This window comes from Leguminivora glycinivorella, chromosome Z, assembly GCF_023078275.1.
Source record: "Leguminivora glycinivorella isolate SPB_JAAS2020 chromosome Z, LegGlyc_1.1, whole genome shotgun sequence".
In the NCBI taxonomy this organism is placed as follows: Eukaryota; Metazoa; Arthropoda; class Insecta; order Lepidoptera; family Tortricidae; genus Leguminivora; species Leguminivora glycinivorella.
In genome coordinates, this window is record NC_062998.1 from 44,810,811 (window position 1) to 44,828,488 (window position 17,678).

A 17,678-nucleotide genomic window follows, 5' to 3' on the forward strand; every position below is an offset into this window, starting at 1 on the left:
TATCGAAAGGCTTTGTATCTCTATGTCACTCTGGAATATTGGTGCGACAGTGACAGTTGCGATTCGATCGCTTCGCTCGTAAGCGATAATCAGTTTGTCTATGTAGATCGACGAAGCTATGCCCTATCGAAACTGTATGATGAACGATTGATGTATGCGCGATTTTTTCTTGTTTCGACGATAGATCAGACCCCGAGTTTTGACAACGTTTTGCTAGATTTTTATGCAATAGTGACTTAATAAAAATCTTGTCATCATCACATCAGGTTGGAAGATAACTTACCTTAACACAGGCTGTGTTTTTTAGGTGTTAGTGTTTTATTTCTGATTTAAAAATTATTGTTTTAATAGAAAGTAAAACTTTATTCATTCATCATTTAAACTCTTTCGAGGAAGTAGGGTTAACACTTAACATTAATTCCCATCTGTTACTCGCCAAATCCAAGTTTTAAAGCGCACTGTTGCTCAAAATCTAACACCCCGTAGTATTAACAGCACGTGTGCTAGTGATGTTGGATCGAGATAAAGTCAATTCGGGCGACGCTGCGCGCTGGCCTGCAACTCGAGCCCGGCGCCAAGGCGGCACAAGTGCAACCCGAGTTGACGCGCCTCATTTGACCCATCCTGCGAGCCATTGTTTATGCGTGTCGTTCAAGCGAAGGGTCGACAACATCCTCTATTATTTTTTGTAGAGCCCGAGATAAAAATCTAAGGTTTTATCTAAGGATTTAACTAATATCAGGATATCTGTCTCACGGTTTTCGATAATGAATAAGCGGTGTTATATGACTTATATGTAACTAGTGACTATTTCTGCCAAAAGCTTTCGAGAGAATGTGTGAGGTCTCTGATAGACTCTGTATTGAAGACTAGAAAAGTCCAAAAGTCCATGGTATTATTTTTATTATTATTTATTGTTATTAAAATACAGTGACAAACTTATATCTAACATATAGTCCCACAAAACTCTGGAACAGAACGAGTTTGTCTGTGGGATCAACAGTTTCTCAATTACATAAACTTAATTAAATTAACTTAAAGAAAAGTCGTTGAACTTCTTAAATAATAGATAATATAAATTATTGTAATATATTTAGGTAATGTTTTTTTAGCATAGTTTTAAATTTGTTTGGGTGCTTTTCACTTCGGATGGCTTCAGGTAAGCTATTGAGCAGATAGGGAATACGCTTTTTTAGCGATCTGTCACCAAAATAATTATGAATTCTATATAGGCACAGATAGCTTACCTGTAGCTACCGACTTAGTGTAGTAGCTGTGCCCTATAGGATGTATTGGCGCATTAGAAGAGTTAGGGGGGTTTTGCACTAGACAGCCATGGTTATTGACTGCGAGCAGGTATTTATGTTTAAGGCTGACTGGTAATATTTTACATATTTTGAAAAGTAACCTACAGTTTCCTTTACATTTTGCTTTTTTTTTATTGTTAACTAGTAATTTTAAAAATCGAATTTGAATGTTTTCCAATTTATCTGTTAGTTTTGGTGGTTAATCCATAACTGTCTAGTGCATAACTCAATATGGAATCTACCAGTGACATGTAAAGACATCTCAAAGTGCCTATTGGAACTCTAAATTTGAAATGGAAGAATTTACCAAGTAAAACTCTGAGTTTGGCATAGATAAAGTTTACATTCCAGGATAAATGTTCGTCTATTTGCATTCCAAGGTAAGTAACACATTTAACTATCTCTATAGGTCTACAGGTACAATTATTCATATTTTGGTGACAACAAGGATAACTGTGAGCATATAAACAAATTGGAATATTGGTGATAGGTAGATACGGAGAGTGGATTAGTAGCAGTTTGGTTTTGTCAGCATTGAGAACTATCCACTGTCATGAGACGTATGAGGTAAGAGGTAGTAATTGATGTAATAGGTATATATATTATAGTATTGGGACATCATATAACCACCCTTAATTGGTGATAAATCTACATACACTGTTGCAGTAAGCATTGTTTTACGAATACATTCCGACTAACTTGTTATGCCGTTTCGTTAGAAAACTCCATCAAATACACCCCTAGGTAATAAATTTGTTTAAGTAATCTTAAATAGACATTGTTTGTTAAAACATACATAAATGTTCAAAGATTTGATGAAGGCCCGTTCACTTAAACTTATCTGATCGTATGCGTCAAAACTTGCAATTGTATTGACCAAATTCGACCTTTACGAACAATAAGTTGATGATCCATGGCTGTAACGGGGGGTCCAAACAGCGCTAGCGCCTAGCGCGGGCCGCATACGCTACTCAACGCAACCTAAAAACAGTACAATTTAACTAACCTAACTGCAATGACAATGTGTAGATTTATTAAATTATTATGGCGTTTCCTTTCGATGTTAGAAACCATGAGTTTGGGGAGTCTTCTCCAATGATTAAATTATGGTTAAATGCATGTTACATCCTGCGACAAGATATTGTATCGAAGCTCTTACATTAATAATTTTAGTTATCATTGCTAGGTTGTCAGTTGCCAAAAAAAAATGCCTACGTGTCTATGTTTGGGTGCCTCAAGTGTTAAATTACAATTTGATACTTGCCTACACTACTAGTAATGCCCAGCCAGAATAAGGACTTCCAACTCGAACACCACTCTGGAGCATTTATGGATTTCATAGAGTACAATGGGAAGATTCATGCGCTAGCCCAACTCCCTCGTGGATTGGACTAGCAGCATAAGGCACTTGCGTTTGAGTGTAGTGCAAGTCACTCTCACAATAAGTGATTTCTAACACGATGAGTCAGCGTTATTGTAATAGTTGTTTGTTTAGTTCTACCTTACTCGTGTATCGAGCTAATCATGTATGCCAATAGTTTTGTTTTTATACGGCCATTTCATTATAGACTTCATGGGCGTGTGATGTTGGACGCAATCAAATTTGAAAGACAGGATGGCATTCATGTCGGTTTGGTAATTTGGTTGTGGCGCCAGGAGTGCCTCCTATTGGAAGATCTGTGTTTGATCTGATATTGGAAGAATGATGAAATGCCCGATAGAGTCGACAAAATGTTTTTTTTAATGTTTTAATTCGTAGTTGTAGTATAGCAATTTACGAATTTCCTAAACCGACCTACGAAGATAAAGGTTTACCCTCTCTATTTCCGATACGAAATGAACAAATTTCATCACACACATCTCACACATAATGAAAAAGTACTCAATGCTTGTCGCGTGATGTCTTGTAATCTATTTTATGAGATCTATTGTTATAAATAGCCTATCAAACCCTAGAAAGCATATAGTCGCACGAATCTATAGGGCATATAATCACATGTGCCTTTGTTCAACCAAGAGTGCAAAATACCGATTGGTCCTGTGTGCCAACCCGTCGGCATTGTACTCACCAAACGGGGTTCGGTCTGTTATTGCAAAACACGAAAGCATGCTAATTGAAATTCAGCATGAAAGGGATAATGAGGGTGGGCCCGTCTGCGATCCGTCAGACTGAAGATCACATGACAAACTATTACCTATCCGAGACGAGTGTGAATTCGTATTAGGTAGTGTGAATTCGTATTAGGTATTTACTCGGAGTACTTGGGTAAGGAACTTTGACCTGCGCATCGGATTTGTCGAATGAGTAGAGTTTTCTTTGCTTTACGTTGCTTTTGAAAGAAAATACGTGTTTGAATTAATGTTAGTTAGTCGGTACGTATTGTTTGAATTTATTTAATGTATGATATTTTATATAGTAGGTAAGTAGTTAGGTAATATTTTTTTACACGAATATGTAATTTTTATGGCTTGTTTCTAAATTTTGCGGATAATTTGTTAGGTAAGCTCTGAGGCTTCTGAAAGAAATATTACTGTTTTACTTAAACTGAATTGCTAAACTTGTCTTTTGCTCTCCTTAGGAAACACTATGTGGCCTCATTAAAATCTCTTCGTCTAATTTAAGATAGCAACAGCGTAAACATTATCTTCAAGCGTCGAATTTTAATTTGCCAGAATTGGGAGATGTACGTAGATGGTTACGCAATTTACGAAGCCCGGCCGGGGCGAGGGAGGCCTCACTACCATGGCACATTAATTAACTGGGGAATCTACATACGGCGCCACAACTACGTACTGGTGGTAAGAGAGTAGATTTACGAGTGGTTCGACCACCGTCTATCGGATGAACTAATTGCACAGCGGAGCTATTGTTTCTAAACAGCGAGCTGGGCCGTTTGTTCGGCGCTGGAATTATTTGATTGCGTATCGATGCTGGTGCTAGGATTTGCGTAGGCTCATTCAGGGATATATGTCGGCACGGTGACACTAAATTCGAACGGATGAAGGTGGTAAAGATCGGATTCGGATGAAAGTTATGTACTTGTAGATAACAAAGCACTGAATAGTTTTAGATCAAGTGATTCTTTAATTTAGACCAATGTGTAGGTTCTTCGCGGTTATGAAAATATGGATGTTAATACGACTTGGCCGAGACTGACTGCGATCAATGTACACATACTTGAGAGTATGTACTTCATGAAATATGGGTGAGGTATTCACCTTTTTAGTTTTTACTGTTACTTACTTTCTTGTCGCGATGACCCAAAGTGAGGCTTGGCCTCCAACACACGAGCACGGCATGTTCGGCGGTCCAGTATTTTATATGTTATGTATTTTTAATGTACCTATTTTATTTATGATTTTTTTTAAGGAGTTTAGTAGTTAAACGATCATCGGTATTTTGATAACAACCGGCGTGGTAATGTCTCCATATAAGCTGTCTAGTGGTTCCTACCTGGTTTTTAAAGCTCACTCCATCGTAGGCCACGTCTTTGCCTTTGGCCAGTCTGTGGCAAAGAGTAAGTCCATTAATAATAAAAAAAATAGCAAAGCTTTTTTTCAATTCAGGTTAATATCATTTATACATAGAGCCTTCACACATGGCCAAAAGCAGCATGCTGTACAAAAATGCCGTGATAAAAAATATTTGATGTCAATTAGCCAAAAAGGATTACAGAATCCGGTAAATTCATTGTCACTTAGGTTTCCAAATATTATAAGGATTGGTAACATTTTATAGATTTTTCGCAAAATTTGGTCTTTGTCGCACAATTTTTTATTCAAAAATCTAATCAGCGTTGTTTACTAACTTAATTTTTTAAATCAAAATTTGCTTTCCTTTACATTTTGGAATTATAGAACTCCTGTTGCGTCTTTATTCTAAGTGCCAATTTGATTGTGTGCATGCGTGGATTTAGTGGTTTATGTTTATAGTTGTGCGCGGTTTTTGGATAGAATTAGAGCGTGGGTCTGGTCGCATGTCGCCGCCGTGGCCGGAGGCCGACACGCCACGCGCGCTCCCTCGCGGCGGTATGCGAACAACAACCCTATACCTACGTAGTGCTCAAGCGAACTATGTCTATGTATATGTATCAATTTTACACAATTTGGGTTTGGATGAATGCAATTGTTTTATGGGGAAGTGGGAAAGCGGTATCTATGTAGTCCTTTGAATAGAAGAATTACTTCAGGGGGTATGCGAACAACTAACCTTATCCTGCCTTTTATAATTATGTACGTACTGTACGTTTGTATATTTGGAAGAATGCGATTATTTTAAGTGGGAAAGTAGTTTACATGTAGATCTTAACGGAAGATCTACATACCGTTTTCACTTCAGTATCAAATGAACTTGAAAGATGTTAAGAAATATAGTGGGAATCCGATCCGAATATGAACTTAGTTTAGGTATTTTACTTTGTTGGATAAGATATAAAGAAAACAGAATAACAGTATCATATTCTCTAATCGCCACCAATACGTTTAATTCTGCAAGTCGTTATTCAAAGAACTCTTTCAAACCGTGCTTGATTGCGACTGCTTATTACATAAAAAGCTTTATCCATTTTTTCGCACAGATGAAATTGAGGCTCTTCGCCTAATACATATTTATGTAGATTTGTGGTTTAATTTTTTGAGTTACAAATGTTAGAATAAATCGATATAATTACTGAATAATTTATGAACAGCGATTCTTCATATTATACTAGAAGTGGTGAAAGATACGAAGCTACAAATTAAAGTGGGTGGGCGTCTCATGTAGTTAACATTCTAAATTTATCGCTGGCATCTAAATCCGTGTTTGATGCACAAACTGCACATATCTGCTAATCCTTGGAAATGAATGGTGCAGCCGTCCGTGTAATTCACTTTCGTCTTGTATACCTATATTATACAGCAAAAATAATTTGCGCGTAGTGGCGGCAGTCAAAGCCCGAGGTGCTCCGCTAAGCCAGTACAATTCGTTTGCGGCGGCTCTGAGCGGCTTGTAAATCAAAGGGATCCTACACAATTAAGCTCATAATTAATGTAAATACTCCCTTATTTATAGACCCAGTCATTCTTAAAATTGCTACCGTTTTTGATAAGACTAACTCGGTGCGGGCGATAAACACATGTAACTTTTTAATGTAACAGTTAATAATTTTATTCTGTTTTCGATTTCAACTTTAAAAGCCTAGTCGGGATTATAACAGAAACATATCAGCTATTTAACTACCCTATCAATTAATAACAAACGGAACGGGAACGGCTTGATGTGTTATTAAAAATGGAGTTCGAAAGGAACTTTTTAGAAATATGTTTCCTTCGTTATGATAATCAAAACTAGACAGGAAGCGCATATTTCATAACAGTAAAGATTGTGTTATGCGACACTGATTTACAACTGTTGAGTGCCATATTTTTTTGTAAATGCATTTAATGACGCTCGGGAGTGATTCCTCACGAAAGCCCCCGCGTTCGCGGCGTCGCTCTCTAAATTATCGCTGCCGCACGCCTAGCTCCGTATTAATTTGTTTATATTAGAGTCTCACTTGCGCAGTCAATCACGATTGTCGTCAACCACCCGATACCCGATTAGTTTGAGAAAGATCTGAACCGCGTTTTGGTTATTTCTGTACAATTGAAGCTTTTAAATGTAGTGTCACCGCGGTTCTCCGGAGACGTCCCGAGCATTTGTCTCGGATTATTTATCTCCGGCTCGGCGGAGTGTATCATCCGCCCGCTATTGTGGCAATCGATCAGCGCTCTGGCTAAATTGATTATTTATTCAGGCTCGGTTAAACATTCGAGCCGACCGCGTTATTTGTAGACCAAAGAGACAGGAAGCAGTTAAATACTTATTAAAACGTTAAGTGTTAAGTGTCCCGTCGTCGTGTTTGCTACGATTTTTAATTTATTGCACTGTCATATCAGACTTTGTGTACGGTTGTTCTACATTCGTTTGCGAATAGGTACCAGGTACCTACTAGCAAACAATAAACTAGACGTTTTTATCTGTAAATATTAAAATTTCCCTAACTATTGGTACTTTATCTATGGCTATTGTGTGTTAACAATTCAACAAGTACTTATTCAGAATGAATAATGCTAAGCTCCCGCAATATCTCCGGGGTGATTTTACACAACGCTAGAACCAAAATATAGGCAACGTGTCCCTTTATAATTATTATACTCGAAGATCCTCCCGTGTTTTACACAGGCCGGGAGAGGGCACGGCCGCATGACCTCCGGGCCAACGGGGATAAGTACACACCGCACTCGGGTGGAAATATAAAACATGTTCATTATTTTAAGGCTAATTGGGAGGCCGCTTGCAGCGAAGTAGGTGCGATACCGCCGCAACCCGCCCACGGCGGTACCGAATTTGTGCGAATATAACGGCCTCATTACGCTATAAATGCGCGCGTATAGACACTGTTTCTGCATTAAGCTGAAGTACTACATGTGCTTTTTCAGTATATCTTCATATACGATGCGAGCGCCCCCAGCTTAATTCATCCGACAATGTGTACTGGTTTGAAATTCCACAAAAATATCTCAATTTATCAGACAAGGGCGAACATTGAGCAATAGTGGAACGCTTTTAATTTGGACGAGTTGCGAACGGTTTTTATGTTACTGTCGTCCCTCGGTAAACTCTTATTTCTAAATACTTTCTTTTAAAATGATTAAGTTAGTAAAAAGCTGGGCAAGTTTAGGCGGTATTTATTCTCGTCTTTGATGATCCCGCCCGAGGCGTATACGTTATTGCGAAACTTTTATATTTTGTTTGAGATTGGGAGTTGTTTTACTGAAAAGCATCTCTTCTTAGAATAAAATACAAAAGAAATTCACCGAGAACAACCCTTGCGTTAAGATTGGGCACTCTTGAAGCCAAAACTTTTTATTAATTAAAAGGGATGAATTTCGGAATCTTTTGACGCCTTTCGTTTATGTACAGTCGACTACAAAGAGATGTATACACTTTTTCACCTTATTGCATTGTAATAAGGTGAAAAAATAGATACATCTCTTTGTAGTCGACTGTACATACATTGTATTGTATTGTATAACGGGCGATTTTCCGCAACTCGACGTCTAGCGCCTATTTTGCGTGATAAGAGGGAGGGGTTGGCTAGTCCTGCCATCCCAACTCCTCGAGAAATCCTACCAGACCCTTGATGTTGAGTAGGACCTCGGGGAGGTCTCTCGGAGATCCGAGATATTTTGCCCTGTATGGAGCCACCCCGCTGCACTCCAGCACCACGTGAGCAGCTGTTTCCTCTGTCTCCATGCACCCTCGGCACAGGGGACTGTCCGTAGCACCTGTTATGAAAAGATCTGGAAACCATCTCACGCCATTCATATTAATAGACTCGAAAGGGTTCAAAAGAAATTTATTAGGTCACTTGCATTTCGGACTGGGCACGATTATACTAATTATACGGATGTATGTACACATTTCAAAATGCAAAAGTTAAGTGACCGTCGTGATGCAGTGGACTCGGTTTTGCTTTACAAAATCGTTCATTCAATGCTAGATGCCCCTACCTTGCTTCACAAAATAAGTTTCAGGGTTCCGCGCAGACGAGAGCGCCAATGTCGCAAAAAAGAACTTTTCTCAATTCCCCGCAGTCGGACTTGTTATGCTCGTAATGAGTTTATTAAGCGTGCATGTAAACTGTTTAACACTAACGATAGGCTAAAGAGCATGGATATATTTAACTGTACAACAATTTCACTTAAGCAGGCATTTAGATAATAATTAATATACAAATATATCATACACCTATATATATTATTTGAATGGTTCAAAGCATGCTTTTCTTAATGTTGTATAGGCGCCCACATTTTTACATCTTTAATTTTTTTCCGTTTTGTTTTTCTTTACATGTCAATATAGTATTGATACTCTGTTGGACAAAATTACTTAATGCATTTGATTGAGTACAAAATAATAATAATACTTAATAAAAAAAAAAAAAAAAAAAAAAAAAAAAAAAAACCGCTGACACTGACGGACGTGTCTTTGGATAAATTTTCACAATTTTATTTATTTTTATAGTATTTTTATCGCCGTTCTTGGTTTTTGTGGTTCAGTTTTTGTGTATTTCTGACGCTATATTAAATCATGTACAATAACAAACATGCAACGATACAATTAACTAAATACACGGATATCAGCATGAACTGTCAAACGGCGATAAGTGCATTGTGAAAATGTTAACAAGGTCACGCACCAGAGCGGCACAAAGAAACGCACGCCCACCATCCCCGCCCGCCTCGTCCAGCTCCCCGTCCGCATCGTCGTCGGGCGACGAGTTCGCCACGGCGCCCGACACCGACGGGTCCAGCGACGAGAGCGGGCCGCCGCCGCCGCCGCCACGACCACCTGCGCGACGAGGGCGGCCACCGCTGCCGGCACGCTTGGGGCCTGCGGGACATCCTGCCCCGCCCACGGCTCCCGCTGCCGGTGGTGTAGTGCGTCGCATGACGTGGACTCGACAAATAAACGAGAACGTCATGCGCGCCTATTACGGGGCTACAGAGGGGAACCCGGCTATCCGCGTACCGTTCCAAGATGCTACCTCTGTTCCAGGCACTCGAGCCATCCATCACCGTATCGGAGCAGCGTCTATCGGATCAGGTGCGCGTCATTCAGCGGTCAAAGCGACTGGATGACGCCACACTTGATCGGCTTCGCCAGGAAGCTCTCACTGCTCGCGCGGACCCCGCCTCGGGGCGGGATTTGCCCGCCATGTCGCCGGACCCGGTGCCCGAACCCGACCTGGCACCGGAGGCGCCGCGGGTTGATCCCGGTAACGACGGCGGGGACTTCGCGAGTCAGAGCGTGAGTGAGCCTGCCAATGAGCAACTGAGGAGGTCTTTGGAAGAGGCGATCACGCAGTATCGCTCCACAAACAACTCTAGGCCGCAATTACCACGTCTGCCCATGAATAGACGCAATCTAGCGCTAATAGGAGCTTTAAATGCTTTGCTAGAGCCATATATACGGACTAGTAAAGATCTAGATGATACACACTCGATCATGTACTGCGGGGCCATCGCGGCGTGCCGTGTTGCTCGAGTCAAGTTTCCGGACGCTGACCGTGCACCTAGGACCGTCGCAGGTGTCCCTGCATGGCAAGTACGGATCGAGCGTCGTATCAGCTCGTTTAGGACTCTCATTGCGAAGCTGATCTGCTTCAGGGGGGGTAACAATCGCCCCCGAGTAATGCGCTTTGTGAACCAGGCGTTCGCGGGGACGGACATCAGACCCCGCGACTATTTGGCCAATGTCACAGAGCGCATCGACTTTCTGAAGCAGAAAGTCTATGCATGGGCAAGCCGTATTCGCCGCTACAGAAAGCGAGTGGACCGATTCCAGCAGAATCGTCTTTTCCAAAGCGACCAAAGGAAGGTATACCGAAGGTGGGAGGAAGCCGACCCCCGCGTGTCTGACGTGCGGCTGCCGGATGCCACTGCCATGTCTGATTTCTGGCGTAGCATCTGGTCGGTGCCCGTTGAGCACACGGAGGGCGAGTGGATGACCGTTGTCGAACGTGCATGTGAGAACATTGAGCCTATGGGGGCCATCACCATCAGCCCCGAAGACGTAAGTTGTGCCATCCGTACGGCCCAGAACTGGAAAAGTCCTGGACCGGACGGTTTGCACAACTTCTGGCTAAAGTGGTTTCAATGCTCGCACTCGCGGTTGGCAACGCAATTCCAACAAGCCCTTGAGCTTGGTTCTCTCCCACCTTCCCTAACAACTGGTGTTACCTTCCTGCTCTATAAGTCCGGTAGTACCACGGAAGCAAAAAACTACAGACCCATTACGTGCTTGCCTACACTCTACAAGCTCCTTACATCCATTTTGAGAGCAAAAATTAACGCGCATATTGTCGCAAACAACATTTTGGCCACCGCTCAAAATGGATGTAGGGTTGGGTCCCGTGGTACTAAAGAGCTCCTCCTCATAGACATGACCATTTGCCAACAAGTTCGGCGGAACAAGGGGGCCATCTCGGCCGCTTGGATTGACTATAAGAAGGCCTATGATTCGGTGCCTCACTCATGGCTGAGGCGGATATTGGAGCTGTATAAACTTGATACAGCTCTAATATCCTTCCTGGCCGCATGTATGAGGCAGTGGACCACAGTCCTTCGTCAACCAGGAGGTAGGGATGCCCCCCCTGGTCCGCAGGACTTCATAAGGATTGAGCGAGGTATATTCCAGGGTGATAGTCTGAGTCCTTTATGGTTCTGCCTAGCTCTGAATCCCCTCAGCACCCTGCTGAAGGATTCTGGGCTAGGTTGCCGGCTTCGGAGAGAGGGTGAAGTCATCTCTCACCTTCTGTACATGGACGATCTCAAACTATTTGCACCGAACACCCAAGACCTGATGGTGCTACTGAAAACCACGGAAGTTTTCAGTACCGCCATCAGAATGGAGTTTGGTGTCGATAAGTGTGCGGTTATGCATGTACAGCGGGGGGAGGTTGTAAATTCAGAAAATTTACAACTTTCTGAGACGATGTCGTTCAGATCTATCTCTGAATCAGAAACCTATAAGTACCTTGGTATGTCACAGTCGTTGGGTATTGAGGATGTTGGCATTAGACGGTCGGTGAAGGAGCGCTTTTTCAGTCGGCTGACAAAAGTCCTTAACAGTCTTTTGTCAGGAGGCAACAAAGTGCGCGCCTTTAACGCCTGGGTAATGCCTCTACTCACATACTCCTTTGGCATACTAAGGTGGACACAGACCGAGCTGGACGCCCTGGATCGGAGGGTCCGGTCACTGCTTACCACATACCGTATGTTACACCCGCGCTCGTCTGTTATGAGATTGTACATCCCACGGAAGTGCGGAGGTCGAGGCTTCCTAAACGCCAAAAATCTCCACAACCGTGAGGTGTACAATCTCAGGAATTACTTCCTTAACAACGAGTGTGGGATGCATCGTGATGTGGTGGCAGTGGACGGAAACCTCACGCCGCTCTCCTTGGCGAAAGAGAACTGGCGCAAACCTGTGGTACTAAGTACTGCGGACCGCAAGGCGGTATGGGAGAGCAAGCAGCTACACGGGCGGTTCTACAAGGCCCTCACGGGACCCGATGTAGACCTGCTCGCATCGGTGAACTGGTTACGATTCGGGGACCTCTTCGGAGAAACTGAGGGTTTTGCCTGTGCAATTGCGGACGAAGTTATGATGACGAACAACTACCGGAAATATATCCTGAAGGACGGCACGGTCGACATTTGTCGGGCATGCCGCCGTCCCGGAGAATCACTCAGGCATATCATTTCCGGTTGTTCTCATCTTGCTAACGGTGAGTACTTGCACAGGCATAATCTCGTAGCCCGGATCATTCACCAGCAGCTTGCTCTTCAATACGGCCTTGTGGACCGCGAAGTACCGTACTACAAGTACTTACCTGCGCCAGTTCTTGAAAATGGCCGTGCCACGCTCTATTGGGATCGATCTATTATCACTGACAGGACTATTGTAGCCAATAAGCCTGACATTGTGATAATAGATCGACCGCAACGCCGGGCCGTGCTCATTGACATCACCATCCCCCATGATGAGAATCTCGTGAAAGCCGAGAAGGACAAGTCCAGTAAGTACCTAGACTTGGCTCACGAGATAACCACCATGTGGGATGTTGATTCAACGATCATTGTCCCGATAGTCGTTTCAGCGAACGGTCTCATAGCGAAGAGTCTCGACCAACATCTTAAGAGACTCTCGCTCGGTGGTTGGATCAAGGGCCAGATGCAGAAGGCGGTGATTTTGGACACAGCGCGGATAGTCCGACGGTTCCTCTCTCTGCAGCCCTAACCACCGGCAGCTTGGGCCCTGCCCCGCTGCTGGCGGCACCCTAGGTTAGGTTTTTTATAATGTGTTTATATGTTTTATATTGTTTTGTAAGTGTTTTATTTTATTTTACTTTTATACTCATATTGTAAAAAACCTAATCTAAGAAAAGAAATAAATAAAGGAAATAATACTTAATAAAAAACAAACACTGTTATCTTTACAAAACAATTTCTTTTGTATGTAAAGTATTAGCTTCGTAATTCTTATGTGCAATTAAGGAAACTATAGGTCTGGTTTTTTGTTGCTTATTTTCTGTTATTTCTTGTATATGACTGTTTGTTTCTAAATAAAGAGAAAAAAAAAAAAAAAAAAAAATGTTTGTTAAATAGTCCATGACCTGTTATGACACTGGTTACCATTCTCAGACGGACCTTCCCTAGTTGAAGGAGCGTTCTTGTGAGTTTTCCACTGATGCTGGGCATGGCCATTTTCGCTTGCCTGCATCCAGTCTGGTTTAGCCAGTGTGCTGTGTGTAGTTTCCCTGTATATGATAGTAGCATTGAGCGTACCTTGCTGAATGGTATCGGGAGAATTGGTTCTGGGCCAATGGCCCCCGCACTCGACCCCTGTCTGGCTAGCTCGTCTGCAGCATCATTACCTCGGGATCCGCTGTGTCCCTTGATCCATTGTAGGATGATCTCGTTTTTATGACTTACCTCCATTAGTCGTTTATGGCATTCGTGTATGAGTTTGGATGTAATTAAATGGCTCCTTAAAGCCATAAGGACTGCTCTACTGTCAGAGAGTATGCGGATGGAGGATCCTACTACCTTCCTTGCAGTTATAGCAGCTGCCGCGTTAATGATGCCCATGCACTCAGCTTGGAAGACCGAGTTGTGAGCTCCTAGCGGAGTGGTAATCGACATGTTCAGGTCTTCTGAGAAGGTCCCAGAGCCCGACCCGTTGTCCGTTTTCGACCCATCTGTGAAGATTCTAAGCTCCTTGGGATTGAGCCCTTCGTAGTTGTCGTCCTCGTATAATTGTATCTTGTACCTTTTATCGAAGATGACATGTTTTTGAATTCGATCCGTACCTGACCTGAGGATTGGGAATTCGTCGTATACTTTTTCCAGGCATTTTGTGTGAAGAACTCCTGTGTTAGACCAGATGTTGAGTGTATTTAACCTTACCGCTGATAAGCTTGCTTCCTGCTGTATGTGCAGGTATAGCGGTGGAAGGCCCAACATGACCTCCATGGCTGCCGTCGGAGTAGACTTCGTGCAGCCAGTGGTAGCCGCACATGCGAGCCTTTGGAGTCTTTGTAGTTTGTCTCGCACGTTGCCTAGGTTTGTTCTTGGCCACCAGACCAGAGCACCGTAGCACAGCATTGGCCGGACTATCGTCTTGTAGAGCCAGAGGGTGATTTTCGGGTTGAGTCCCCATCTCTTACCGATCATCCTTCTGCATTGCCAGAAGACGACTGCCGCCTTGTCTATTCGTTTGTTGATGTGGTTGTTCCAGCTGAGTTTGCTGTCGAGGGTTAGACCTAAGTACTTTACCTCTTCTGTTAGATTTAGCTCAGCTTGGAAAAGTTTTGGTTTGGTAAAGTTGCCAAGAGACCTTTTGTTAGTAAACATTACCATTTCTGTTTTAGTGGGGTTGACTGATAGGTCGAATTCTCGGCACCAGCGTTCCACAATTCGAAGCGCTGACTGAGTGAGATCGCAGACTGTACTGGCAAATTTACCTGATATTAAGATCGTCAGATCGTCTGCGTAACCTATTGTATAGAAGCGTTCCTCGTTCAGTTTGGTTATGAGGTTGTTGACCACTAGGTTCCATAGCAGCGGTGACAGGACTCCCCCTTGAGGGCATCCCCTGACCGCCTTTACTGCCTGTGGCTCCCCAGCATACCTTATAGTCCTTTTGTTTAGCATGTTCATGATCCACTGAATTAGTCCAGGTTCCACGCCGTAGCTTGCCAGGGCGTTCCCTATACTGTTGAAGTGGGTCTTGTCAAAGGCGCCCTCGATATCGATAAATGTGCCGAGACACATTTCCTTGTCATGGATCGCCCTTTCAATACGGCTTACTACCATGTGTAACGCCGATTCTGTTGATTTACCTGAGCTGTATGCATGCTGATTGATGTGCATCGGTATGTTTTTAAGCGTTCTGTCCCTTAGGTCTCTGTCACACAGTTTCTCCAGGGCCTTTAACAGGAATGATGTGAGACTGATGGGTCTAAAGGATTTGGAAGCTGTGTAGTCATTCTTACCTGGTTTGGGTATGAATATTACCTTAACATCCCTCCATTTCTTGGGAACGTAACCCCAGGCTAGGCACGCCACCATAATGTTCTTCAGCTTGTCCTGGATGATTCCTAAACCCCACTGTAGGAGGGCTGGGAAGATGCCATCCGGACCGGCTGCTTTGAAGGGATGAAAGCTGTCAATGGCCCACCTTAGTTTTTCAGCGGTGACGATTCTATGAGCCATTTGCCAGTTGTTCTCTGATGTGTTATGTTCTTCCTCCTCCTGCTGATCTTCGTCCGGTAGACTTACGCATCCCGGAAAATGGGTCTCCAGGAGTAGGCGTTTAGTCTCCGTAGGAGAGGATGTATATGTACCGTCGGGTTTCCGCAGTGAGCCTAGCTGAGTCGTGGATTTGCATGCTAAGGTTTTCCTTACCCGATTGGCGTGGTCTAGTGTTTCGATGCTGCTGCAGAAGTTCCTTCACGACAGGGATCTCCAGTACCGCAGTCTTTGTTTGTACCTGGCCTTGGTTTCGTAGTAGTTGTCCCAGTCCACCTCGGCCGTCGTGTTCATAGCCCTGTTGAAGAGCTTCCTGGTCTTTCGACGGAGTCTCTCTAGTTCGGGGCCCCACCAGTTGTGTCCGACTATAGCAGTTCTGGCTGGCGGGTTTAATGGGCATGCTTTTTGGTAGCTGTCTATAAGGGCGTCAGTCAAGACGTTTACCTGGTGTTCTATTTGGGCCGGTTCCCGAGGTTCGGCCGATAGACGAGACTTGTCCAGGTTTTCACTCAGGGTTGTCCTAAATGCTAACCTGTCTGTCTTTTTGGGGTTTCTGCGAGTTGCTGGAATGTCATCTGATACTTGTAGGTTGAAACGAATCCATCTGTGGTCTGAGCAAGAGGCCTCCGGAGAGACATGCCATTCCGTGATGAGTTCGCCTACCTCCTCTGAGGCGAGAGTCAAGTCAATGATTGTCCTGCATCGTCTGTTTACAAATGTTGGTTCAGCACCTATATTTTGAATGTTTAGATTGGTAGTCACGAGATATTCCACAAGTGTCTTACCTCTGTTGTTACTGGTCTCCATACCCCACAAAGGGTGATGCGCGTTAGAGTCGGCCCCGATGATGATTGCGAGGCCTGTTCTCTCGCAGTGGCTGACCAGTCGTTGTAGTTCGAGTGGCGGTGGCTCGTCCTCCCCGGGCATGTAAGCCGAGACGAGGACTAGGTCGCGACAGCCTGTTGGCATTGGAACTTGTAGTTTAATCGCGCACAGATCTCTGGAACAAAATTCAGTGAGCTGTTGTGCACAAATATTGTTTGTAGTTAGAATGCATGCCCTAGGGATGGCATGCATCGTGGAGTAATAGAGCTTACCTTTGGTGTTGGAGAGCCCTCGTATGTGTCCGCTGCCCGTCCAAGGTTCTTGCAGGAGGGCAACGGCTGTTGGCAAACCTTCCAGACAGCGTCTCAGTTGGGCCGTAGCGGCCACGCTGTGCTGGAGGTTTGCTTGGAGCACCTTAGTCGGTGTCCATGTTGACGGTGGTGGGGGCTTCATCCTGCATCTCCCCTCCCTCCTTCAACATGTCGGCCAACCCCGTCTCTATCCATGCCGTCAAGTCCTCGCCCTCGGGTGGTGCCCCGGCAGGTCCCTCACCAATGCCGAGGAGTTCATCCTCCGAGAGTTCGGTCGTCGTCAGCTTGGATGTCGACGGGGGGGCGTCCTTCTCCCCGGAGGCAGATGCAAACTGCACGGGGGTGGTGCCCATGGCCTGTTGGTCCGGGACCACTACGCTCGCGGTCCCTAGGGTAGTACCCTGCGGGGCGGGCGGTTGGTCCACATATTTACCCCCAGGACCCCTGAACTTGAGATAGATCGTGCCCATCCCACAGCTCAGGGCTCTGCCCCTTTCCATAAAGGCAGGGACGAGTTCCTCGGGAATTGTGAATGCGACAAACCACCCTTGGTCTTGTCGCAGTATCTCGATAATGGACCAAGAGGTAACCTTGGCCCACCCGTTCTGGTACTTAAGTCCAATAGCTGCCTCTTGGACGTTTTCCCAGGACGAGTTATCGATGTTAGGGATGAAGAGTCCGCACCTAACTCTCCTTGCCAACTCCGACTGGCGAACAGCCGTTAGGGTGAGATTTGGCAAGGTAAGGGACTTGATGTTGCGCTGTGCCCAGGCAGCCGAGTATTCGTCTCGCGCAAAGACCCTCAGCTGTCCTTCGGCGTAAGCGGGTTTGCCCTTAAAGCTAGGTGCCACACCTTCATCCGTGTTTATCTTGGCATCCTCCACGATTGCCTTGT

General features: G+C 44.3%; 2 protein-coding genes across 4 annotated transcripts in view; one reads left to right on the top strand and one right to left on the bottom strand.

Annotated features, from left to right (window-relative positions):
* Nucleotides 1-17,678, top strand: part of LOC125240779 (ankyrin repeat domain-containing protein SOWAHC) — a 107,489-nt gene that overhangs the window by 35,831 nt on the left and 53,980 nt on the right. The gene's annotated exons all lie outside the window — the stretch shown is intronic.
* Nucleotides 8,368-17,063, bottom strand: LOC125240780. 2 transcript variants are annotated; one of them, XM_048148854.1, is made up of 2 exons: nucleotides 16,433-17,063; nucleotides 8,368-8,615 (listed from the first exon to the last, which is right to left on the bottom strand). In XM_048148854.1, exons 1-2 carry the CDS (start codon nucleotides 16,923-16,925, stop codon nucleotides 8,425-8,427), a joined length of 684 nt encoding a protein of 227 aa, XP_048004811.1. In that variant the 5' UTR covers nucleotides 16,926-17,063; the 3' UTR covers nucleotides 8,368-8,424. The 2 variants fall into 2 exon arrangements, with proteins under 2 accessions (XP_048004811.1, XP_048004810.1); XM_048148853.1 differs by lacking the exon at nucleotides 16,433-17,063 and adding an exon at nucleotides 13,490-14,487 and having other exon boundaries at nucleotides 8,368-8,630.